Genomic DNA, 26,970 nt, shown 5'->3' with positions numbered 1-26,970 from the left:
ATTACAAGTACTTTAGGATTTTAAAAGTCTCATGCAGCGGACTCCCACACCAAGGCAAACACTCGAATAGTTATTTCGTATTAGAGTGTCCGAAAACGGTATCTCTTTTCCAGTTGGTCGCCGGCTGGATCTTCAGCTTGTCACAGTTCATAAACTTGTTTGCATATTGAGAACCTTGGATTTCGTGTCGGGAACCCTGTTTGAGTGTCACACTCATACTTTTGTAATGTTCTCTTTACCCCTGTGACTGGATAGTTTGGTTATTTTGGGCGGTGCCTGAGTCCACGTGGATTGTTTCTCATTGGTTGTTCTCATTCCGATGCAATGCCTTGTTCTCCTTTGGTCCGCTATTCTGCCCCCTGTCGGCTGGATTTATGAGATGGACTGTTTTCTTTTCCTATATGTCAAAGTACCCAAAACTGTCTGGCTTGTGGAGCCAAAAAAGTTATTAAGTGATCATGAAGATAAGCCATTTGTTCAGCAGTTAGTTTCTTTCTTTTAGACTCTTTTTATGCAGTGCCTTTTAAACCTGTTTTACTGTGAAAAAAAAAACTTTTAAACAGCGCGTCTAAAATAAACTGCGCGCGCGCCTGAGACGCGCTGACTAAATGGACCACAAAGGGTTAAAAGCATTCTTTGTCAGTGGGGGAGCTAGTGACCAGAAACCAAGTAGACATAAAGAATGGCTTAAAATCCCCCTCTGTATATTTCAATTATGTTACTTTCACACACAGAATGATATTATGACCCACTCTGACGCTACACCTTTTTCCCCTTGCTGCCATTGTGATTACTGCAGTTTTAACTAAGGGTTTTGTGTGCTGCTTGCTAAGCAAGAAAGTTAATAAAAGTTTGAAATTTGTTAAAAGTGAACTTGACAGTAGAATACTAAGATGGAACTTGGTGTAACATCAGCAAAGTACACATATTTTTGTTGAATGTTCCATTATAATAAGGTACAGTACAAGTAACTGAATGCAACCAGAAAGGCCAGGAAAATGTCAAAAGCCAAAATATTCAACAGTCCCCAAAATGTTCTTCAATACTGTATTTTGCCTTATGGTTGGAAAATCAATAACTAACCTTGTACTGTAAATAATTATTTATTTATTTTTTTAAATTAATTTGTTATATTTGGAGCAAGATACTTCAGGTACACAAAAATGCTAAACAATATTTATATACATATACTGGACATTAAGTTTGCACTAAAAATCCCCTAAGATGAAAAAACACAAAATAAATAAAAGTATAAAATACATATATATTAGTTTTATTCATGGACAGCAATGTCAGCTACAATGACTATTATAGGATTGTATAAAGAAAGTACTGATTTATGAAATATGCTGTAGAGTAAATCAGCAGTGAAAGCAAATGGACTGTATTTGTAATAGCAAGCACTTTATGGTAATTATCTTAAAGGCAGAATTGGAAACATTACAAAAAATATTTGCATAAATCTATTAGTACTTTAGCGTGTCGGCAAGGCAGAAGAAAAACAGCGGAGATGCTCTTTGAGAATTGATGCTCTTATTTATGTTTCTCTCGCAGGCAGGTTCAAAGTCCACAGCTCTGACAGCAACACTGCTTCCAAGAACAAAGACCCAAACTGGCAGGCACAGCTCCTTTTTATTCCCTCGGTCCCACCCCCTTATATGCAAACGAGGTTACGGAACCCCACGCACATGCTATTGGCCCTACACTTGAACGTGACATTTTAATAGCCAATCACACCACAGCGAGCCACAGCGACAGTACGACACAGTGGACATTACAGTACAATAGTAGTTTCACTGATAAGACTAAACATATCAACTTTTCAGGTTATAATGTAAGTTGTGCCCCATTCATGTTTATTTTTACATCCTAAAAGGTTGTAATATTGGGAAAGTAGAGGCTTTTTATTATAAAAAAAAGTTATCTGTACAGTATTTTTAAAATACTGTCTCTGTAATTCTCTTGAAGTTATGGGACAGTCTACAGAGAAAGCAAGTAGACTATTGATCCCCAACTGTTGAAATCATGTTACTGTAGGTATACAACATGTCTTTGTTAAGGAGTGCAAAAATAACCATGCAGTTTCACATAACAGCTTATTCTGAAATAAGAGAATTTGAAACTTACGTTCAATGACCAGAGTTTCTGGGGTATAAAAAAACCTCTCATTACACATGTTGCCCTCACAGCAGCAGAAAAACACATCCGGACTTTCTTTCTTTTCCACGCAGTCATTTCTGTAAAAGTTTTAGAAAATAGGTGTGATTAAGCAGTACTCAGATGATTACCCCAAAAACAAACTACTGGTACTAATTTCTTTTTTGCAAAATACATTCCAAATTTTCTTTTGATACAAATGTATTCTTGGAATAAAAAGGTTCCAATAGTGTGATCAGTTTCTTGCTTTCCTGCTTCAGGATCTAATAAAATTCTTTAACAACTAGCACTCTACTCGGATATTTAGAAAAAACAACAATGTACCTTTTCTTCATGGATGTTGTAGGACATCCCACTGCTAACCATAGGAAATGATACATCTGTCAACATGTTAAGCTACCAAAGTTAAACTTCAGAAAATACTTTAAACCTATGTTTTTTTTGTAATGTTTATATACTAAACCACAAAAATGTGTTCAAGTCCTACAGTATACAGGTCTTTCAAGACTGTACAGTACAACAGTACCGCTAGCAAAGCAATGCATCTGCTTGAAGATGTTAAGTGATATTTATCAACATTTTCTATTTTAGGTCCTATGTGAAGAATTCTTTCATTGATACGGTAGCCTGTTGAAAAAAAATGAAGGCTGAACCACACCCCTTCTATAACAAACTAAAAAGATGTTCTATTTCAAATCCCATGCTATTTTATTTAGTTTTGCCTTAACTACCTACTGTATGACAGCTACTACTCAGATTTTAACAGTCATTGGGCAATCCAATTGGTAAATGTGTATCTTCAGCCTGTATGTTAAGTTTACAAAAAGCAATACATTAATTACACTACAAAAAACAGCATTTAAAAATAGACAAAACTATTTACAGCATTTACCATTGATGGAAAAAACTGTCCCAAACCTATAAAATATATTATTACTATGCTTACTCGACATCGAATTCAATGCACTTTTAAGCAGTTTAAAACACATTCGATCAAGCTTACAGTATAGATACAGTATTTCATTAATAAGACAAAAAAATTACTACTTAGCTACATGTAATCTCCACATATTGTACAGTGCTTTAAAATATCAACATAAAAATAAAGTGTTTATACTGTAATAATAAGAACAAAATTAACCTGTCATAGCAGTTGATGTCATCCAGCCAGCAGCCTTGCTTGACGATCTCAATAGATCCAGAAATGTTTTTCCATGTAGCAAAACAGTGTCGTCTTTTATCTTTCTCTCCAAAACAAGGTTCAATGCCGCTGCGATTTGTTCTGTCCTTCTCCCAGTTGGCATTGTGGAAAATACACTCTTGTGTCTCTGATCGACCAAGGATTGCACCTACAAGCAAGGAGAAAAAATGATAGTATGAAAACATTGTAAACATTATTCTGTCCCTTTGACTGGTTAACTAAACATGACACCAATAATGGGCCAGTTACAAGATACTGTACCAAGAATTGGCAGACTTGTATCATCTGGTGTTAAATTTTTTTTAATTGTAAATTTGTAGGCTACATAATGTATAAATATACAATATAGTATACAGTAATTTGTATTTTTATTTTAAATTGTGCCCCATAACAATATGCAAAACAAAATGTCACAGTGGTGTACAGTATATGTTTTAAATGATGAATGAGCAAGTACCTCAGCAATATGAAACAATAAACAATCATCCGCAGAGAAATGTTGTCAAATGTTGTTTTCAGGCTACGTTCTATATTACTGTACAGTGTTGCATTTCATTGTATTTGTTTTTTATTACTTTGAACATGCCCTGGAAGTTGCTTTTTAGTCTGACTGTAAAGTACAGTACAGCTGTAAACCACTAATGGGAAGTACAGGAAAAATCCAATAAAAAAATGAATGAACGAACAAATGCAAGTCTTGTCAATATATGGTAAGAAAGATTATAAATCAAAATTGTAAGTTTATGGTGCAATCTTTTGGGAAATGCTACTGCTAAATATTTTAAGTCATTTTTTACAAAAATAATGTACAATAAATGACTTGTTTGTTTACCTTACTGTAACTTTACAGTTGGCTATCTTTATTGTAAGTCAACCCTCATGTAAGACAAATTTCAGCCAACTATATTTGATCTTAATGTACAGCACCATTTCCCAGCATGCATGCTGTTCCACTATATTCACATGGCCTGCCTTTCTGAATCAAAGCTTCTTCATCTGTCCAGCTGACACTGCTATGAACTGAAGCCAAACACACCATCTGGCACTGATCCCAGAAACAGTTCCACTGTGGTTAAGATGTGTCACACGCTACAGCACAACACGTACAGGACAAGGTCCATCAGTAATCATTAATAGAAAATATTTCCTATCCTGCTCCACAGAGCAGATGACTGTGTACTGTAATTAACTCTTGGTCGCAAAAGAGTAGTAATTTAACTCAGAATCTTCTGGGTGCTGCTTAATAAATGGATCAGTCAACATTTGTACGGTAGTTCTTCTTGAGATAATCCACATTGACTGTATAAGAGTTCATGAATTCTACAACACGGCAAAAAATTACAGCAGTCTTGATATTTGTATTAATCAACTGGGGCACTGCTGCCAAAATAATTTCTTATGTAGCACATGTAGAAAATCTGCAGTTTCCATTTGAAACATCTGAATACATGCTTGTGTCTCTAAATTGAAGTTCAGTGGCTGTTTCAACACTGTAACATGATGAACAGCATTCCTTTTATAGGGACGTTGCCTTTTTAACATGGTACAGTACTGTACTGTTAATTAAAATGATTGTAAAGTAAACTCCCTGTCCCTTGACCAAGAGATCACTATAGTGAAGGTAACAAGGCCTCAATAAAAAGCATACTCTATTTAAAGCACTTAATGTCATGCTACCGTAGAGCAATACTGTAAGATAGAGTGCATTTTCTTGCAACAATAGTCTTGATAGTATGGGATGCCACTGTTACATAAAAATGTGCCAGTACTGTAGTAGTCCAAATCCTGCAATTCCCATGCTAACTAAAAAAGGAATCATAGAGTGCCGTTCTTGTAATTGCGATGGTTTTATTTTTTTCTTCCTGCTGTAGGATAATGTTGATTTCAGCAACAGCATTGGATTTTTGAACTTACTGAAGAAGCAAGAGCTTTTATTTACAAGATATTAAAACTGATACGAAACAGAGGAAGCACAGACATCATGCACAGTCTGCACTTTCCTTCCTGTGTTTTCATACTGTAGTTTATTAATCAGTAATTATTTCAATCAAAATGTTACCTCTATTAAAACAGTGTATTAATCTTTTGTTTTCCCATATAAAGCCAAGCATTTCCCATATTCAGTAAACATTACTGACTACCATAAAGTTCACATTATTTTGACACACAAAACTGTAGCCCGAATTGATACTGTACAACTGTAGGGGTTGCTGTTTATATATGGTTTGAGCTGAACACTTCTACACACATTTAATAAATACTCCATAATACATTTTATTTAAAAAAGAGACTTTGAAATATTCTCTGTGGGGAGGCATAAACATAAATACAGCTGACCCACATCATACTGTAAACAGCACTACTGTACTGTACTTACATAGCAAAACAGACTTGCTGCACATTAAATACATTTTAATTCGTCATTGGTCTCTGGATACCATTTAAAAATAGTCCATCAGAAAATCTGCACATGTCAAAAGTATTCAATCAACCAATGTCTGAACTCGTAAATCGCCTGTGTGCCCTGCTTTGGCCTGGATCCATTCCTGCAGAAAGGAACTCAAAGGCTGCACACATTTCTGGCACTGATCCATACCAGCCTGGCCCAATCCTGGCTTTAGCAATAGCTCTTTGATATCTCTAAAGTTGGTTCTGTGCCTGGTCATTATCCTTCTGCTCCTGGCAGATCTCCACAGTAGGGTAAGATCTATTGTAGAGCCGTTCCTAAGCTCACATGGCAAATTTGAGTACACAACTACAGTATATCAGACCTTTTTGTGTCCACATTATGAAAAGAACATGGAAAAAAAAGCATTATTTTACTTCTTATATCAGCTTACTATAATTTATTAGACAACTATTCAGTATCATCAGCCAATCAGCTTCCAGCTATAGTGGGCATTAAAATACACAGTAGATGCCCACTGGAACATCACCTCATCACCTGTGAATCGAATTTAAAATCAATCCATGCAAGTACCAGCTATTCACCAAAACTAGCCAATCAATACTCTGAACGGACAAAAGCAACCAATCCTGTACCTGCAACTGCCAAAGTAAGCCAATCGACAATTCAGTAATATTGTTCCATTCATATATCTGGCAAGGTTCAGATAAACTATAAGCAGCAAGTAAAAAAAGGTATTTGTTTAATAAAGTATGTTTTCCCTCTAATTATGTGTGTGATCCTTTATGAAAAATTTTGTGACTTTTCCTCAAACCTTTCTCAGTGGAAGGTTACCCCGACAAATCATTACAAGTTCAAGGCAAATGTAGGTTTTAAGGTTGTTGTTTTTTTTAAAGAAAATAATGAGAAGAATCGCGCTAACGAAAGTCAAGGTCAACTACCGCATGGTAGAGCCTTCATCGATGGGCACTATCGCTTAAATAATGCCACTGTACATTTGATATTGTACTCTATACTCACACTAATAATGTTGACACAACCATATGTACAAAAAACTATGAAAAAACTTTAAATTCACAAGTTGAGACAAGCCTAAAGAAGGCCTATCTGTTGATTTCACTCTTGTTTTGCCGTTTAAAAGCAAGAAATACAATTACTTTTGTTCAAGCAAAGTACAAGTGTGACAAACCACAATTCAATAATACAGCAGATAATAGTGATAGTGACATCAGGATATGATTAAATAGTGATAGTTACATCAGGATATGATTAAATACAAAGTACTACAGGTTAAACACTTGGCAGATTACAGTATTCTGAAGTACAGGATTAAATGCAGTAAAATAGGGGGCAGATAAGAGCAAAATAAAGCACATTTACATGAAGGGTGATAGTGTCCCAGGATACAAACAGAGGAGTTCTACAGGTGCTGTTTGAAGAGGTGAGTCTTAAGGAGGCGCCGGAATGTGGTCAGGGACTGGGCAGTCCTGACATCTGTAGGAAGGTCATTCCACCACTGCGGAGCAAGGGTGGAGAAGGAGCGGGCTCTGGAGGCAGGGGAGCGTAGCGGAGGTAGAGCTAGTCTTCTAGTGCAGGCGGAGCGGAGAGGTCGAGTGGGGACTACAGTAAATGTTCATTTTTTCTGTAAACTATTAGAATACAAACTTAAAATATAAGTTAATACGTCATGTGAAGGGTGTCTCTTATTGTATAGGAGATGTCATCTCGCGCATGTCTCTTATAGAAGAAGAGACACCCTTCACACGACGTATTAACTTATTATGAATCACACACATAAGGATTAGACACACAAAAATCTTTACAGTGAAAAGTATTTTTATTTTCATTAAATATAACATTCAACCCCCCTTCTCCCCGTCTAAAAATGGTTTGGTCCAGGATCGACCGTAACTAACCTACAGTAGCCGATCTGTGCTGTGTTTTCAGACTAGTTAAACGTGATTAAACTATTTATTAAAAAACAATGTACATCTTTAAAACTTGCGCCACTAGCATGTAAGTGTCCTGAAGCGTCGTTAGTAACTGAAGAGTTGAAACAGTTGCTCTGATTTGGTGTAGGAAAGTTATTACTAGGCATCGCTGTCGCAGCAGGGGGGACTTGTTCCTGAAGACTTGCGTGAAGAAATGTATTTATTTCCCTTTTTTGCATTTCATCTGTGTTTGTCACGCAATGCTTGAGACTGAGTTCGCTCTTGTGTCCAGAAAATGAAATAATGTGCCTGTCTTCAACTCCAGCATCACTTAAAACTTGGCAACAAGTGGCACCAACACAGTGGTTGGTGTATATTGTAGAGAGAGCAGCTTCTGCAGAGATTTTTTTCATTAAACTGGCAATAAAACGTTCACCGAAGGGATGATTCCCGTACCGATTTTTTTTTCGTGGAATTTGAAAAAGCCTTGGTTGTACATCTTAAAGCTTGGAAACATACAGCTTAAAGCTTTTTACAGGACAATTCTCGAAATCTGGCTGCGAGTACATTTGTATATCAGTGATATTGGGACTGACTTTAGACCACCTTGGTGATTTTTGGTCTGTAATGCTGACGTTTGAGTGACATATTCACAGCCAGTGACATCGGTACGTAATATGCCCCAATTACTTATCAAAATTAAAACAAAAGTTGAAGTTAGTAACAGGATTTTCCATTTTGCTATGTTTTTATTTAGAGCGTTTTAGTTTTAAAGTACCGATCATTCTATACACCGGACGACATTTATACACAAGATAAATGGTATAGGAATGTTTGGAAATGCTGCTCTGTGATTGGCTGATTTCTCATATGTGATTTACACCAAGAATCGTTCAACTTATTGTGTACTGTAACGCCTTAAGCAACTATGGTACTGTAAATCCCTGCAATTTGAATTGGTATTGTGGTTAGCCAAAACAACAATTTAAAAGAATGCATTTACTCTGTAACAAAACACATGCTAGATCAAGGTTATGACCGCAAACATTTGGATTGACAATTAAACAATTTACAGTTATCAATTTCCAAATGTGACCAAACATTATTAACACAAAACACTTTACATGCAATCCTACTTCAAAGAATAAGCTCTCATGTTGCCTTAATGTGGAGTAATCCTTTAATTCTGCTCTATAATGTGGGGGTGGGGTGGGGATGAACTCGGTCACTGTAAAGACAAGAGGCATAAAGTACATTTTACTTCCAAATTCCAGTCTTTAAACACTACAAATTATCCACCAGTTGAAGGCAACTGAACTTAATTTGCAACAGTAGTATATTTAACACATAATACAGTATCATAAACAGTATCTGCTGGTAAACAAAAAAGGTGTTGATTTATTTCTTTACAGCTTTAGGTTTACTCTCTCCTGGTCATACAGTAATGATGCTACTATTACAATTGATAGCATGGTTACAGTATATTTAGAAGCGTAAAAAGACACCAATTGGACAGCAGTGTGGAGTAGTAGTTAGGGCTCTGCACTCTTGACTGGAGGGTCGTGGGTTCAATCCCAGCTGGGGGACACTGCTGCTGTACCCTTAAGCAAGGTACTTTACCTAGATTGCTCCAGTAAAAACCCAACTGTATAAATGGGTAATTGTATGAAAAAAAGTGATATCTGTATAATGTAAAATGTGATATCTTGTAACAATTGTAAGATGCCCTGGATAAGGACGTCTGCTAAGAAATAAATAATAATAATTCAACTTTTCTATCCTGTAATACAGACATACATGACTACACTATTTTCAGCACTGCATCTGCATAGGTGCTGGCTACAGCATTTTTTAATATTTATATGGCTGGATTGTGCCAAAAACGTATTGTAACCTCAGTTGAAGTTATTGTCATACTTCGATTTCTAGTCTCTCTTGTGTGAGACTGTCTGGCTACCTTTAAAAGAGTGCTCGTCAAAGTCTAATTTTTCTTGTCACACAGCTGTTTCCTGGTAGTGCATGATTAACACTATGCAGATACCTGGATTTAGAAAATTCCTTCAATATTTGGGAAACACAGTACATCTAATTTTGGTTAAGATTAAGTATTAATATTAGTGCATGACAAAAGTGCTACAAGCTTTTATGAAAATGTTACAATTATGAAACTGTGCAGTAAACAGTAGTACAACAACAGGAAACAAAATTGATTCCCCTCACCGGACGACAAAAAAACTAAACTAAACTAAAAAATTCTATACAGAATATTATACTGAACATACAAATCATCCTACTGTACCATAGTAAGGCTAATAGACCATGACCGTTCTCAGAAACACATTTTTATAGATTTCTTTCCACTACAAAAAACTCATTTTTTTTTTCTTTCAATGGCCTAAAACAAACACTACTGCTGAACATATTACTGTGTATTTGGGTTTTGAAAATGCTTCATCGCTGCCACAAAAGTCTAAAAGTTATAAAGGCATTCGGGACTGACAGGACAATGACATGGACTCCACAGAATCTAGACTTGGCAGACTTACTCCACAGTTCCTGCCATTAATGCTACACACTCATTTGCTGTATTGCTGCCAGATGTGATGGAGGGAGATGGTAATCACATTTACAAGCCAAAACAACAGTGATGTAACTGGCAACAGCACAAAGCTGACCAGAAGTTACAGAAATACACAACTTAGAATAGTGCATCGAAAAAACCTTTTTACAGCTGTCATGACATGTGTTAGCATTAAAACAATGGGGTCTATTCAACTGATCTAAACAGTGACTGATCTAAATACCGCCACTGTTTAAATAATGAATGAAGTGCCCAAGGCTATGAACATTATCCAACAGTGTGCATTAGTCCTTTGGTTTACTGTTGTCTGTAAAAATCTGAAAAAACGAAGGTTCATATTTTACTGCCCATTTTAGAGTGATTTAAATGATGGCAGTATTTAGATCAGCCACTGTTTAGATCAATGGAAGTGAACCCAATGTGTGTTTCATTTTAGGTCTGAGTGAGACAAAAGTAAAGTACTTACAGTATCTCTATAAAGTAATTAAGTTTATAAACACAACAAAACTAATATTACAAGTACAATACTGTACACTTGATGACTAGATGATTACTGGTAATGGCCATTGCTGTAAAATGATACTGGACTGTGCTCACCCATGTTCTTGTGGATGTATTCTACTATACTCTAGTTCTATCATATTTTGTATCAATGAAACACTTTCTTTGAAGATTAAATATTGTAGTATGTAAATGTGTGCATTCTTTTACTCTACCCTGCAGTTACAAATTTAATATTTCATTGTCCGTCACCATCAATCAGCAGTCGTTTCATTTATTTTTATGCTACAAGTCACTCGTACTTAAGTTTCTGAACTCAAATACAACAATATTTATTGCAAGAACTCACCATCTGCATGTTCCACTCAGGAATCCTCAGTTTCATATCCTGGCTCTATTCCTTGTATTTGTATTTACTGCACTAAGAAATGGCTCTGTCAGTAACTAACTTACAGGAAGTAATTTACTGTACAAAATAAATCCATGCCCAACGACATAGACCGACATGTATTCTGTTTCACTGTTTCATTTTTCTTTTCTTCATTACATCATATTCCACTGTATATTACAGTCTGTACATTAAACATCTGTGATACTATCCTTTAATGAATGGAATTCACATACAGCAGCTACTGCCCAAGGCATATTCTGAAAGGGTTGCAGCTTGGATACACTGCACAATTTACAAAGATATCTACGTCATTTTAAAACATATTGTGAGTGAAGATGCTGCTGCAGGAAAAACAGTAGATCAGGAAGTTGCTTAGATAAAGCTACTGTACTGTACAATGTCACCCTCAGGCTCATTAGAACTTTGACTGCATTACAATAAACAATGTATCGTAAGGTTTCGTACAGAAATCTTAATTAACCATATAGAGTGAAAAAGTATGACGCACATATTATCTACAATTATTTATAATTTTAAGGAAATATATTAAGTTTGAATCCATTATGGCAGAATTTGTAATACAGCAAAGATTGCATTTCCTTTTTTTGGTCTGAGACTTTGAAGCTATACTGTAATATTTGAGGACTGTAATAAAGTAATATGATTATTTTAAAACCCTGTAAAATTCAGAACACAACAAAACATTTTTAATTAGTCAACCAGGCAAATGACAAGAGGAGGCTGGTTAGGACGACCTGACTGAATCCTTTGTTATGGTATAAATCATTTTCATGTGAAAAATAGCATCTTTGTTTGCAAACAAAACGACAGACCAACCAGAATTTTTTGGTAAAAGAATGGTCTAGACTTACCAAGCTACAAATCATTCTATAGAAAGAACTGTGTGTTTAATAAATATGGCCCAATGATCGAGACTTTACAGGGGACAGTCAAAACTGACATTCAAGAACAAGGAACAAACTGCAATCCTACACTTTAGAGTACAGTATACAGTACTGTGAATATGTAACATTTTACAATACAATCATGGATACATCTCTGGCTATCTGGTTATCCCTACAGTACAATGTTCATGGGCTTGAAAAGGTTGTCTTTAGTAGGTATAAATACAAAAACTGGTGTCTTGAACACATATTCAATATGTATTAAGCCTTTTCCATATACTATACAGTACTGTACACACATACTGCACACATATCTTTTCCTGTACATGAAGTAATAGAAAGTTGGCTAACAGTACTCAAAATATGTAACATTTTAATATTTAAAAACGGGTAAAAAAGGTTAAAGAAATTAATCACATCTACACACCTACAGAACATTACTGCTAACTGAAATTGACAAGGCATTTGTTTTCAAAGAAAAAATACCGTCCGATGCTGCTAACTGATGTCGCTGTAAACTTGACTGAATCTGCTATGACAGAAAGTGCATCAGGGATTTATTTCCCTTATCATCCTGTCACTGCAGATACTTTAGTGGAGTTTTATACAATTGGATTTGTCATTGCTGTCAGTTCTTTAAAAGTAAACTAATACAATTTATATAACAGAACAAGTTTACTTGTCTCAGATAGGTCTAACAAGAAACCCAGTGCCTGGACAGCTTTGAATAATATTACACTTTTACAGAGTATGGAAAACACACACAAATATACAATATCTAGGCCTATAGGTTGATTGGCGGATACACTACATTAAGGAAATGAAAATGTATTAGAGGTAGAGATTACGGGCCTGATGCAAACAGGCTATGAAAAAAATAGAAATCTAGTGAGAATCCCACACAGTTGAATGTAGATTCTCCTCAGGCCTGGCAGATCATGCCTGCTCTCTAGAAATGATAAAGAGCACCATTGCTCTTTTCCAGAGTATCCCGTGTACAGTACTTTAATCAGCCAACTTTTCATGTACAGCATTGTCTGAAATATTAGGCCTACAGCCAAAGTATAAAATACAAACAAAGAACTAAAATATCTTCAAAAGAAAAAGGGGTAGTGATAATACTGCTGGTGCTAATAAGGTCTAAGAGAATAGATTTCTAAACATTGGTTAAAACTTAAAGGGGACAGAACGAGCCCCAGTCTTACCTAAGCTTGCTCATTGGGTGTTTTTACACTGTACTTTACAGTGGTAAGGCTTATGGAAACAAAAAATGAACAGTTATTGAATTGGCAAGCTTTGCGAAACCTAAAACCAGGAGCCTAATTTTGTTCCACTTACTGTAGTTTATTACTGTGTCCAACTTCACCTTTAGGAAATTTTCCATAAATACATTCTAACAATGGAACGCTGGAATGGAAACTGATACTTTAATCAGTGGTGGAATGTTTAACAGTCCATCAGTCTCCATTTATATTAGTTTAATCCAAGTTGATACTGTAATCAATAACTAAGTCTATTTTATTTTTTGCTGTCCGAAACACTTAAAATACAAAAATGGAAAAAATAAATAAAGCATATGAGCACATAAAAGTCTTGCGTGACTTAAAATGTGAACACAGTAAATGTACTATAACCAGTTTTAATCAAGGATCAAAGCAGGAGTTGAGCGCAGCCACACTGTCTAGACTGGAGTCTACTTCAGGAAGCCGCTGTAGCATATAAAACAACATCTGCAAGGCACATTAATCACACTTAGTCCTTTCTTCTGGGGCTCCTGTACATTAGGAAACTTTCACTAAAATGTATTACGTCATCACAGTTTATGACAAGTACTGTACACCATTGGGGCTACTGAAGCAAATGTACCTTTACAATATGGAGCAGCAGGCCATGAAACCTGCATATACAGTATACTGTACTGAAGTGATTTCAAACCATACAGTACTTTGCAAATGAACAAGATTGCAAAAGGTTTTCTTGCATGCTTCAAACTGAATTTGTTTGAAAACATGATCTGTTGTCTAACATCATTTTCCAATGCATAACATACAGGTGTGCTGAGGCGCTGGAACAATTTTATAGTGGGGGTGCTGAAAGCCATTTAACAAAACTGTAACCCTGTGTGTGATGGAAGCCATACAAAGCCAGGGGTGCTGCCGCAGCCCCAGCACCCCTAGTTCCAGCGCCCCTGCAGGTGTGGTGACTTTTGAAATTTGAAAGTCTAAAATAAATTAAACAAATCAATAACTGTTTGCAAAATATAATTTTTACAAATTATGATACATTGCTAGAAAAACAGTACAGTATGTGAAATCTTGTAATGTACAATACTGAGTATTATCACAGTACAATAAAACCCTTCGCGAGTATTGTTCATATTTTGTAACACAACGACAAGATACTCAATCACTCCAATTCTAAATTAACAATAATTAATTTGAAGAACTCAAAGTGTGTTGTAGAAGCGCTGCCTGCTCTAGTGGAAGATACAACAGTTTAATGTACTGCACTGTTGAATACACAAGAAAAAGACCTTACCTGTGTTGGCTTTTTCCATACATTTTGAAATTGTCAAATTGTTTACAAAAGCATGCCTGTCAGGTGAAGAACAGTATGGCTGCCACAGTTTTTACAAAAGCAGCAGGCTGTATTACACTAGATTGTAATCACTTTTTGATGGCAACAGCAACAATGTTCTAGGTCTATGGATTAAACTTTAGCAACCACAAAGGAAATTACATGCTGGTGAAAATAACTCTGTGGCAAAATCTATGTTAGTGTAAACAGAAAATTCAGAGTTGGAGCCAGCTTCTATAAACAAAGAGGAAGTACCATTATAAACTTTCTCACGCAGGCAGCAACTACTGTACAGTTTTGGTCCTCATAATATGGTCCCTGGAGACTGAAAATGCAACCCCATGCTCTCCAGGAAAACAGAATCCTTGCTGTTAAACCTACTTTGCAAATCTCCACGCCCACCTCAGTAGCCACTTTAACCAGTCTACAAAGCTGAAGCATGTGACCTACATGACTGCTACTGTAAAGGAGCAGTTTGAGCCAAGATTCAGTTAATGCCAAGGTTCCTGACATATCATCTCTACAATGTTTGCAAAAAATAGATACTGTAAATGTTCAAAATACTGTGAGAGCATCTGATAAAAATTACAATTAAGAATACAGTATACAGTATTGTATTGTACTTTGCCTTGCTCTCTTCTTAAAACTCATTGTGAAATGTTAGACTGGGTTCAGAAACTGGAACACACATTAACATGTGGATCGATTCACCCATAATCAGATTCAGTTCCACTCCCCTATGAGCTTTACTTCACATTTATTATTTAGAGAGAAAATATGCTGAGCAAAACTGGAACAAATCTATGGCCTGCTTCCAGAGTTCTTTGCATTGCAAGCATGGGGGTGAAACAGTTAATGTTTTACTAGAAAACACCCATAATAAAACTGGATTGAGGAAATCATATAATGCAACTGTGTTCTAATATGAAGACAGTATTTCAAAGCAAACTGTCTCTATAATCCATAAACCTACAAAAGTCACCATTTTATCACAGGCTAATGCCAAGGTTTCTCACCCATTTAGTCTGCAGTGTATAACCCTGTAGATATAAAGTCAGTACTGTACCTCCCATGGTCTCCATGATATGAGGATATTAATTATGAAGGCATATCTCTTATGGCATATGAGACACTATATGAGCTGTTGGAAAACATGGCAGCAGATCCCCTGCAGGGTTGCGTAACAATTAACAAAACATCCCAGTACATCTTAAAGTGCTTACCAGTCACTGCAAACATAGGGCATTAAATGCAGACCCAGCAAGTCTTGCACTTACAGTATGAAGAGAAACAGCCATTCCTGACTCTATGGAGGCTGGCGTTCACTTTCTATTTCTTTTTGCTGTAAATCTTGAAGATCTAATATGTAATCGTGATGCTGATCTTTCCACCTCATACTGTACTTCAACCACAACTTTAATTACAGTTCTGTAGAGTACACAGCCCTGTTCCCATTGTACTGTGCTTATGTAACCGTCTGTATATCTGTGTAATACAGAATGTTGGAGGGGACAGGCAGTACTAAGTAAGGAGCAACAACAACTTTCCCACCATAGACTTATACAGTTGTATGTGTATTAGGTTTTGCAATCAAAATCAGAGATTTGCAGAAACTGATGAAGGGCTATATTAAGTTTACTGTAGGATAGACTACTACAGTATATTATGAGAAAAACTGGTATTCTATTATTTAAAGCTTTACTGCGTGTAGGCCAGATAAAGTGAAAGTCATTCTAGTTCCTAAAGCACTGCTTTAATATCCAGGACAGGTGAGGGGGATTTAAGTTTTATAGTTCAATACCATCTAAATTAACATTTACAGTAGCAGGATCCATTCAACAGTATGCTACAGCATTTGTATTTAAAAAGGGAAGCTGTTCCCCAGTACCAGGTTGTGGGGTTTGTACCTATTTATAAATAGGTAAATATAAAAGTTTTCCCCAGATACAAATAAACAGTGTTTCCAGACTATACTGCAGTACTGTAGTTTTCTACTACTGTAGTTTTCTTATTAAAGACTTGCTGATTTCCTAACTATCAATTGAGATGCTGTTTATTTTTTTCTGGTGAAGTGAATTTGACTTTCCTTTTAAGAGAAGAATTCTACAGTAACAAAACATGTCAGATAACTTTCATTACATTATGCCTACAGTGTAAGATGTTTTAATCATAGTAAAGATTTCAACAAGTTATTTTCTAAGTTTATTATTTATAATTGACAAATCTATAAATATTAGTCATGGATAGTTGTAGATTTTGCAGAGTACAGTAAAAACACATCATGTTTATTAAAACATATTATTAAAAGTAAAGGTAATAGGACTCCCGAGTGGCGCATCCAGTAAAGGCGATCTGCGTGGAGCGCAGGATGCACCCTATAGCCTAGAGGTCGACGGCGTGTTTGTCTTCGCCGCTCCCGAGTCACCGCGGGGGTGGTAGCGATGAGCTCAGCCAATAAGATTGGCTATTTCAAATTGGGAGAAAAATGGGGTAAAAATCAATTGGCGACTACTAAATTAAGAAAAAAAAAAAAGTAAAGGTAATAGCGCTCACTGAACCGAGACTGTTTGAAGCATTAGGCCATTGACTAATTTAGTTGTTCCTAAATACAAATATAGTAGCTGCCCCACTGGATCATTAATTATTCCTTTCTTTCTCAACTTTTGTGTTTTTGAGATAATTAGCTATATTTTTATGCTAACTCCCAGTATTCTGACTTTCAAAAGTATCAAAGCAAATGATGATGAATGCACAATAGTACAGGGCTCCTGCCCTGCCATATGCCCAAAGTGTTGGAGCCAACCAACAAAAAGGTCAGGATCTGTTGAAAAATTTACATAAAATGTAGACTGAAGGCATGTCTCTCTTTAAATGCTGCCCACAGTCTAGGGTCTCTTTAGGAAATCACTTGTAGAGAGGTTTGGTGCTAGTCTATAGATGTGATTATTAATGCTGTCTTGTCTGTGATTTCCAAAGCATGTGACAAGCATGACTCTTTCCTGTATAAAGAAACTTTTAACACCAAATTTTTAAAGAATGTAATTGAGTTGTAACAGTGTATGACAGATGGTAGCTGTGACCAGATACAGATCTCCTTCATGATAGAACTCAATAAATCAAAATGATTGTTATGACTGAGAAAACACTGTAGCATTACAGAGTCCTGCGTGCATTGTAAGATGTTCACAACCTTGTTACACAAATTTCAATTCTCTGTATAGAGCGCCACTGCTTTTTAGATCAATTGAATATACCTCAATTCAGAGTTATTGCAGTAGTTTGCAGCTAATGCATTGCAGATCTGCCAGAAGTCTAAACCTTAAGAAATTCATCTGGGCTCTCGAGTGGCGCGCGGAGTGCAGGATGTGCCCTATAGCCTGGAGATCGCAGGTTCGAATCCAGGCTATGTCACAGCTGACCGTGACCGGGAGTTCCTAGGGGGCGGCGCACAATTGGCTGAGCGCTGCCCGGGTAGGGAGGGCTTAGGTCGGCAGGGGAATCCACGGCTCACCGCGCATCAGCGACCCCTGTGGCCGATAGGGCACCTGTGGCTCTGCAGCGGAGCCGCCAGATCTGTGTTGTCCTCCGGCACTATAGGTCTGGTGGCATTGCTGTGGCTCTGCAGTGCGAAAAATGACGGCTTGGCAGGAGCATGTTTCGGAGGACGCGTGTTCCAGCCTCCGTTTCCCGAGTCGGCGCGGGGGTTGTGAGCGGTGAGCCGGGGGTACAGATAATAATTGGGCATGCTAAATTGGGGTGAAAATCGGGGTAAAATAATTGGCGACGACTAAATTAAAAAAAAAAAAAAGAAATTCATCTCAGCAGCATAGTTGGCTTATAATGGAAATACCTGTGATGTCTGTGGTCACAGCACTTGCCAATTTGGGAAACACTATTCAACCATAACCATAAAGTAGTCAATGCTCTGTAATAAATGGCTTATCCACAATAAAGCAGCAATACAAAGTCCACCTGACCTTAAAATCACCCTGTATGTTTAACTACTACCATTTTTGTATAATACAGAATCTTAAATCTTTGGCTGAATTGGAGCATTAGGACGATTGTCCTGAGGATTTACTGAACCAGTTACAATACTTTAGCCAAGACATATGTAGTGGTAACTTCCCTGGCCTAAGCTTTAAGATAAGCCCGGAACACAGTGCCCGATGCGACCGTCGCATCTCAAAGTAGGTTGCATCGCAAATAAATCTTTGCGAACGGGCATCACACACTTGAAACTGCAGGATGGGATGCACAATTTGTGATTTTTTTCTGATGTTTGATCTGCCCTGGATGCATTAATTACAGCGGCAATGGGGCAAATCAATGACAAAAGGCGAAAAGATAAGGCTTTACTATCTACAACTTTGGCTAGGTGGCGTGATTGTGAAAAACACATATGACTAGAGACATGCATATATTATCTCTCTATTAATACACACACACTCACAGATACATAAGCAGAGATGCCAACTTATGAAAGTAGAAAATGGTTGCATAGTTTTTAAGGCCAGGGGTTGCTAACCCTAGAAATTAAGCCAATGCCCTAATTTTTGCTGTTTAATCCATAATTTTGGTAATTGTAAACACATGGCATTTAGAAAGTAACAACCCCAATACAAATACTTCAACACTGATTTTTTTTTTTTTTTTTTGGAATTCTATTTATTCTGGATTTAAATACTAGAAATGAAGAGTAAGTGCTCTCAAACCTGGACTGAAATATTCAACCTCAAAACTTTATAAAAATAACAACACCTCAAGAAGATTTAACATAGTTTTTTATTTACATTTTTACTACTCTGCAACTATCAAAACACAAAATGCAGTGTAGTACCCAATAATTAATTATTTAAAGCGAGTTAAACTTCAAAACCCATTTGAACAAACACAGTAATAGGGAGTGTCAGATTTTTCTTATTGCTGGTGTTTCTTCATACCTACGTGAGTGATACAGTCCTGACGCCCACCATGTTTCACAGAGAAATCTGTCTGGCAGGATTCACAGTAGACGTTAGATTGAGACGCTCTACTTCTTTTTATGAACGACCATTCTGTGGTAAATTCCTCTCGAAAGCAACCTTGATCTTTTTGATTGAGGAGAGTGACATTTTTGTTTGATTTGTGATTCCTGTTTTAATAACTGATAAGGCTGGGATTTTGTCACGACAATTTGTACTAAAAATCACAGAGCAGTCACGCTAAATTTGTTCAGAATCACAGAGGATAGGGGAAATGGTGTGTAAGTAACAGGGATGAAAATTCATTTTTTATTTTTTATTAAATACAATATACAGTACCTACAAAAACATAAAATTGGTCTGTCTGTAGATATAGGAAAAGGAGGTAATTAATCTAAATATTTATTTATTATGGTTTTTACAACATGCGATTCTGTAAATCGGTAAGCTTCACAGCATATACAACTATAAACAAAAATGTTTGTTTTACATAACATTTGGTGGGGATTCTACAGGACAGCAAACAAAAAACTAGGTTTTACATACCTTTAAAAAATAATGTTCAAAGTTGAAAGACTCTTTGTGTTCATTTGGTGTTTCTGCTGTGGTACAGTTTGCAGTTATTTTACGGTTTGGTTTGTTTGTTTACATATTATTCTGATACATGTTGTACATGTTTGGTACCTTTCTGGAGCGCCGGTCATCCCAAAGTGCATTTTTTTATACAGAAAATGATTACAGCAAGAATCTCGTTTCCATGTTTTTCCAGAACTGGTAAGCGTTGCATTTCATTTCACTGACAATTTTTCAGTAAGCACGGTATTCACGCTGTGCTACACAGTTGTCTTCAAACAGTAGAATGGCCTCAAAAACACTGCTTTCTCAGCTATGCTGAGATACTTTGCTTGATTTGGGTCAAAGACCCGACAGACATTGAAAAATGCAGCTGCAGGCTGACAAAATCGGGCAGTGGCGTTGCACCTGCATGTATGTTTAAATCAATTGACAGCACTGAAAAAAATCCAAAGTTTGTTTTGTTTTTTTTTTCGTTAAGGTGGAATTTCAAGTTGTGTTGGTAAAGTTCAATGTTCTCTACTAAAATCAATTAAACTGTGTCCACCGTGACTTAATCACAGCTGTACTGACAAGCAACCATGTAAACGGCGATTGATAACGATAGCAAGGTGACATTTGAGCAGTGGTTTGTGAAGGACCCCTAAACTGGTTACTAAGCAACCCAGCTCAGAGATTTTAGTATGTCAGTTAAAATGCCACGATAAACTGTCAGTGAAATACAGTATTATTTAAAAAACATCAATTCGTTAAAAAAATAAAAAGGAAAACAGACACATTGTATTGAAATAATATTTCATAACAAGCTCCGACAGCCTATCATTGTACTTGTTAACTGTTAGACGAAATATTTACAAAAAACCTAAAAACTACTACTACAATCATGATTAATTTATTATTAATAGTGTTTTAATTAAATTATACCTAATGATATTTGTATTTACAAAGTTGGGAACCTACTGTGTCACCCAAATGATTATAATGAAAACATTTACAGTATTATGTTTTCCCTTCATTGTAAATAAAATATGATTAGATATAATTTAATTAAAACACTATTAATAATAAATTAATCATGGTTATAGCAGCAGTTTAAGTTTTTTGTAAATATTTCGTCTAACAGTTAAAAAGTATAATGATAGGCTGACGGAGCTTGTTATGAAATATTATTTCAATACCACGTGTCTGTTTTCCTTTTCAATCTGTATTGTGTAAATATTTCATCTAATAGTTAAAAAGTACAACACTTATGGGGCAGTCAGGGCTTGTTTTCAAAAGATATCGGCACAAACATTATATACAAACCAATGGAATACCTTGTGTGTGTGCGTATGTGTATATTAATAGCGAGAGAATGCATGCATGGCTGTCTCCAGTCATATGACTGAACGCAGTGAACTCATTGGTTGCTGACTTTGAGACTTGCAAGTGGGTATAACACATTGCCTGATGCAAGTGAATCGCATCGCAAAATATTACATGTTTAATATTTCGTCTGATCCTGTAAAATCGCATCGCAAAGCATAACACACTACCCGATGCGACTGAAAAATCACGTCACTATTGATTGCTTTGGGCAGTGTGACCAGGGCTATAGTGACAACTGGCTTTGGACTTTCATTCACCTTCCCTGGCTAAGAGGAACTCAAGTTTGTTTTTTGTTTTTTTAATATATCCTGATGGGCATATTTCAAGATTCATTGTTCATCATCCAATTTTTCTTAAATAAACATAAATCTGTGCTCTTTGCTTGTAATTTTATTTTCCACAAACCAAGTGGGTGTATAGGCACTTAAGAGTTTTAGTGGGTAGAACTACTGTACCACAAGTATTTCTTACATACAATCAAATTGCACAATTGAACTTACAGAACAGTAGAATCGGTACATCTCATGAACAGTTTAAAGGCATAACACACTTGTTCATATATTTTTTTAATAATACAATTGTGCTTCAATTAAGCTTTAGTGACTTCGAATACTGCTCTGCAGTGTACAGCCGGCATTTAAAATAGTGCTTTCTCAAGAGGTACAATAAACCTACAAACTAATAAAAGAAACAAAAAAAAAGCCTAGTTTTGAACATGTGTTAATTACTTTTGTGTTTAGCCTGACTTGGCTTCCCATATGCTTTTTATCAAGTCTTTTTCATCTTGCACATCAAGGTTTGGTGACTAACTAATTAAATGGAAAATATACTAAGAATTTGGTTTAAAAATCTAAATATACTGCTAAACAACAAAATAAATAAAAACAACTCCCATGATATTAACTACACTCTTCCAATACAGTTTGACCCTAGAGCAAAATGCAGCTCAAAGATAAGTGGTACTGTGACATCCTGGACCCTGACTTCTAAGGACAACCCTGACTGACCAATTTAGTAGCAGACTTAAAAAGAAAATATATACAGGATTAGCACATCAGCTTGCAACTCAAACTGGGGTAAACTGCACAATTCTAAAAACTGTCAATCATTGTTAAACACTTAACAGTAAGTTAGCATCAAGTGCCATGTTTGCACCCTAAAATACTATAACCCAGATGGTAATTAAAAAAAAAAAATAAATAAATAAACATAATGCTAAATGTACAGTACATGAGTTCTGTACCATTTTTCTATAAAAAAATGGTGCATTACTGTATATTTCTTACTGTACCAAAACAAAAAGATTACAAATATGTTTTACTTATTTTTGTAGTAAACAAGGGTTTATATTACAAAACCTATTACAAAAAAAAACATTTAAAGACTGCTGTGTGTTTATTGTTGTGTAGTACAAAAGGTAATACTGTAACCTCTATTTAAAATGGAACAACTTACTTTATTTTACGAATGTTTGCAGTCAACATCCCTATATTATTCTTTGCACTTTGGAATGATGTTCTTCAAACACTTGAGTATTCTCAACAGTATTTGTATCCCAATTATCATGATTTTATTTGTGTGATTGTTTAACAGTCAAATTCATTGGAGGGCTCCATTTTAAGGAACAACATTGGGATACATTTGTAAAGAGTCAACATTAGATGTGGACCCTGTAGCAGAAACCATAATGTTCACGATGTTAAACCACCAGCCAGTCCTCAGAGTCTATATACTATAAGATTCTTCAGGCACAGGTTTGGTAGAACTTCAGAAAACAAATTACTTACTGTACAGTAACAGCCCCTAGGTGATTTGTAAATTAATTTGTATATGTTATTTATTTATGTATACTTTTTAGGGGCCAAATAATAAAAACTGATATGTAATAATAATAATAATAATAATAATAATAATAATAATAATAATAATAATAATAATAATAACATAAAACAATATATCTACAGTGGCTACATGACGCTGTGATTTTAAGTATTGTATTCATTTATTCTGGGTATTAACCATGTTAACTAAAATATCATGTCTCAAGTGTCTAATACAGTGCCATGTAATGTAATATCTCCTGATTTTGAATACTGTTATCATACAATCAAGTATCCCCCCCCCTCCTCCCCTCCTCCATTAACATGACATTTCAATGTTTAATGTGTAAGCTTCAGAGTTTATCATGGAGCCTTTCTGATGCAATGGTCGAACACAATGAAATAAATGCTCTTCGGTGACATTTCAAAATATCATATTGTTTTCAATATATATATATATATATACGTAAAATCGTAAAATTATATATATATATATATATATATATATATATATATATATATATATATATATATATATATTAATAAAATACATTATTAAGGTGCAAATTGTATTCTTTTCTATCAAAGTAATTTCCCAATAGTCTTAAAACGGTGTTGTGCTTTTTTTTTCTTTCTGCATCATACTTTTAGTTCTGAATTAATGTGTGCCTAAATAAATTAATATACATTGGGAGTTAGTCAACGTCAAATATCTCAGGAATGATTAACATTTAAAAGGTCCCGTATCATCGCTGTGTGCTTTCACGAGACATTAACGTCAGTGTGATCAAAATACATTTTTACCATGAGTCTTCTCCACTGTCCTTACAGTAGTGTGTGTTTTTGGCTCTGCTCGCCATTTCACACTGCATACTGCTGTATTCTATTCAGGAAAAGCCGATAAATACCACTGCTAATACACTGGTGTGGCCGTTGTTTCTGTAAGGGAAGCTCCACATTCATGAACATTTCAAACACAGCATTTAACACAAACCGAAACCTAAAATGCAATTAGAAAATACCACCGAAAAAATTGCATAATCATGTTTGTCTTTGCTTCTTACTAGTCTGAAATGGTAACTTCTCACCACTGTGCACTTGAAACCTTCATTTTTCATCAATGTATCAACACAAAAAATTATCAAAGTGTTTAAATAAAAATGTTACTTTCATTAAAACAACTTAAGAAACGGGGTTACTGCAATACAGCCTTCAGTCAAGATTATGCATCTGATCAATTTTGTAACAGTTTTTATTCTTTAGCCTACATGTTGCTTTCGCCTTTAGAATTCAACTTGAAAAAAATATTATGTGCCATACATCTGAGGTTAGATAAGTATTTAGCTTTATCGATTTTGTTTTACAGTATAATATAAAACAAAGCACATTCTACCGAACACCAATGCTAATTAACAGTTAACAGCTATGGTTATTGCAATACGCACAATACTGTTAATCAGTTTTTATTGACAATTTGATTAGTTTTCCTGATTTAAAAAAAAAAACGCACACATTGTAAAAATACCGGTAAACAAAATAAAACAAACAAACATTATCTTTAAATATAAGGCAGATGATCTGATTGCATATGGCATGCGGTTTTATTCCTTTAGAATCAAACACACACCAGTCCGTATTCGTGAAAAAATAGGCGTATAAAAAATGCAGTTTACGAAACATATTAACTCGTTCAAGGTTTATCTGCACACCATCTGAAATCAAAGCCCCGAGAGTGATGGTTACATTGGTGGCCAATAAATTCGATCGCCACTTTGTTAACTGTACAGTGAAATAAATGAACAGCTGTATTTATAACACACGCTGCTGACGCCACAACAAGAAAACAATGGTGCATGTGCAATACATATTTTTAAAAAAAATCTGGACCAAACTAAAGCAAAACATTAAGCTGCACCCACCTGAGGAACACGAGATGAGAAACACTGCAAAGGCTAGTTTTGTAGCTGCTCCCATTTTCAAGCTGGTAACAAATCCTTGTTTTAAAATCCTAGAAATGATATCGCCCTCAAAAGCCAAGGATGTCCATCCGCATTCAGTGTTTTTATTTCAATTTAACTGGACACATCTGTTCTTATGCAAATGTCACGCTTAAAATCCACAAATCGAAACAATGTTAAGAAAAAAAATATTCTGACAAGTTGACGTTGGCAAAAGCCCAGGTCCTTGCAGGAAAGGCCCGCTTCTGGATTCTCAGAAATAAACTCAATAGACATGTGTCATTTGGCTGGATGAATTCATTAGCATATTGGACATATTTTAAAATATCTTCAGATATACACTTGTTGAAGATCCCACCTTTTAAATTACAAGATGCTGACAAATCCACAGATTCAAAATACATGTACATTACCTACATAGAATAATTTGCGGAAAACATCGTAGCTTGTTGCATCCAACGTTTAGAAATAGACGAAATCGACGATACAACCGAGAAAAAAGAAAACGTTCAAATATGCCACAACACACCTTATTCAGTGAATGTTTTATTTTATTAACAAAGAAAAAAATGTTTTTTCTAAGTTTTTTTTTCTTCTTTTTTGTATTAAATTAATTCCAGCAGCAATATAGATTAAAAAGACAGCTCCGTACAGTTCGGTGGCATTTTAGGATTTGCATTTCATCGCCTGAGTTCCTAACGGATTCTGACGACACTGGTGTAACATCAACATTGTATTCAATTTAAGGTGATAACAACACAAATCCACATGTATCAATCCTGGATACACTTCTTGTGTAAATAAATGTCTTGAAGAGCTTGCTTTCAAAATCCACTTTATCTGTGTCACGAGTGGTCCTTATCCTGGGAAACGTTTATTCGTTCTGCTAAATCAAGTCCGCAATTTCGCATATTAATTACGAGTAAAAAAAAAAAAAAATCGCAATATTTGATAAACGAGAACGGTGGTTTTCCTTTGTTGTGTTAGAAGGTAAACATTAAAAAAAAACACACACAATCCTGTTGTCGCTGCCTCGTCTCGGCTTCTTGGTTGTCAAATCCAAATTAAATGCTTCAAGCTCCACTCTCAATAACTTTATTCTTCTTGAGACAACACACTGCACAATATAAATACTCAAAAACTGTATGGTTTGAATACGAGGTTGTTTTGTTTTTGAATGGGAAGTTGTTGGACGCTGCAGCTGTCGTCTCCTTGGCGGTGTTACAGTTTCTTATTCCTCATGTCTTTTTTTTCTCTCATTCAGTGAACCTGACTAGATTCAAGATGGCGGCCAGCACGGATTGTTTTTGTTTATTATACCTCCTCCTCCACTTCTCCTCTCCACCTTCCACGCGGATAGCACACTGTAATCCTGCAAGGCGAACACCCTTGACTGACACCACTGCACGTCAAATCAAAAGGCAGGAAAACCACACCAGCCGCCAGAATGCCTGGAAACACAACCAATCGCACAAAGGACATGTTTAGAAAGCACTGAGGCTTCAAATGTCTCTCTGGCTCAAAGGCAGCTTCTGATTGATAGGCGGAATGTCCTATCTTAAGCAAAATGATAGTCACTGCTCTCTGTTGTGTGATATGCCAGCTTTCTGTTTAACTCAGTGAGAATGTGTGATAG

General features: G+C 35.8%; 1 protein-coding gene across 3 annotated transcripts in view; it reads right to left on the bottom strand.

Moving 5' to 3' along the window:
* Nucleotides 1–26,970, bottom strand: part of LOC117410738 (activin receptor type-2A-like) — a 47,813-nt gene that overhangs the window by 19,362 nt on the left and 1,481 nt on the right. The window contains exons 1-3 of one of the 3 annotated variants that reach the window (XM_034017515.3): nucleotides 25,296–26,793; nucleotides 3,299–3,506; nucleotides 2,128–2,237 (exon numbers count right to left, since the gene is read on the bottom strand). In XM_034017515.3, the coding sequence (XP_033873406.1) occupies nucleotides 2,128–2,237; nucleotides 3,299–3,506; nucleotides 25,296–25,350 (373 nt within the window). In that variant the 5' untranslated portion in view covers nucleotides 25,351–26,793. Of the gene's footprint in view, nucleotides 1–2,127; nucleotides 2,238–3,298; nucleotides 3,507–25,295; nucleotides 26,794–26,970 lie in introns of those variants that run through there. The other 2 variants (XM_034017523.3, XM_059032375.1) reach the window with 2 other exon arrangements.

The sequence above is a fragment of the Acipenser ruthenus genome, chromosome 10 (assembly GCF_902713425.1).
Source record: "Acipenser ruthenus chromosome 10, fAciRut3.2 maternal haplotype, whole genome shotgun sequence".
Lineage (NCBI taxonomy): Eukaryota > Metazoa > Chordata > Actinopteri > Acipenseriformes > Acipenseridae > Acipenser > Acipenser ruthenus.
The sequence above is the reverse complement of the archived record's forward strand: the minus strand, read 5'-3'. Positions and strand labels throughout refer to the sequence as shown.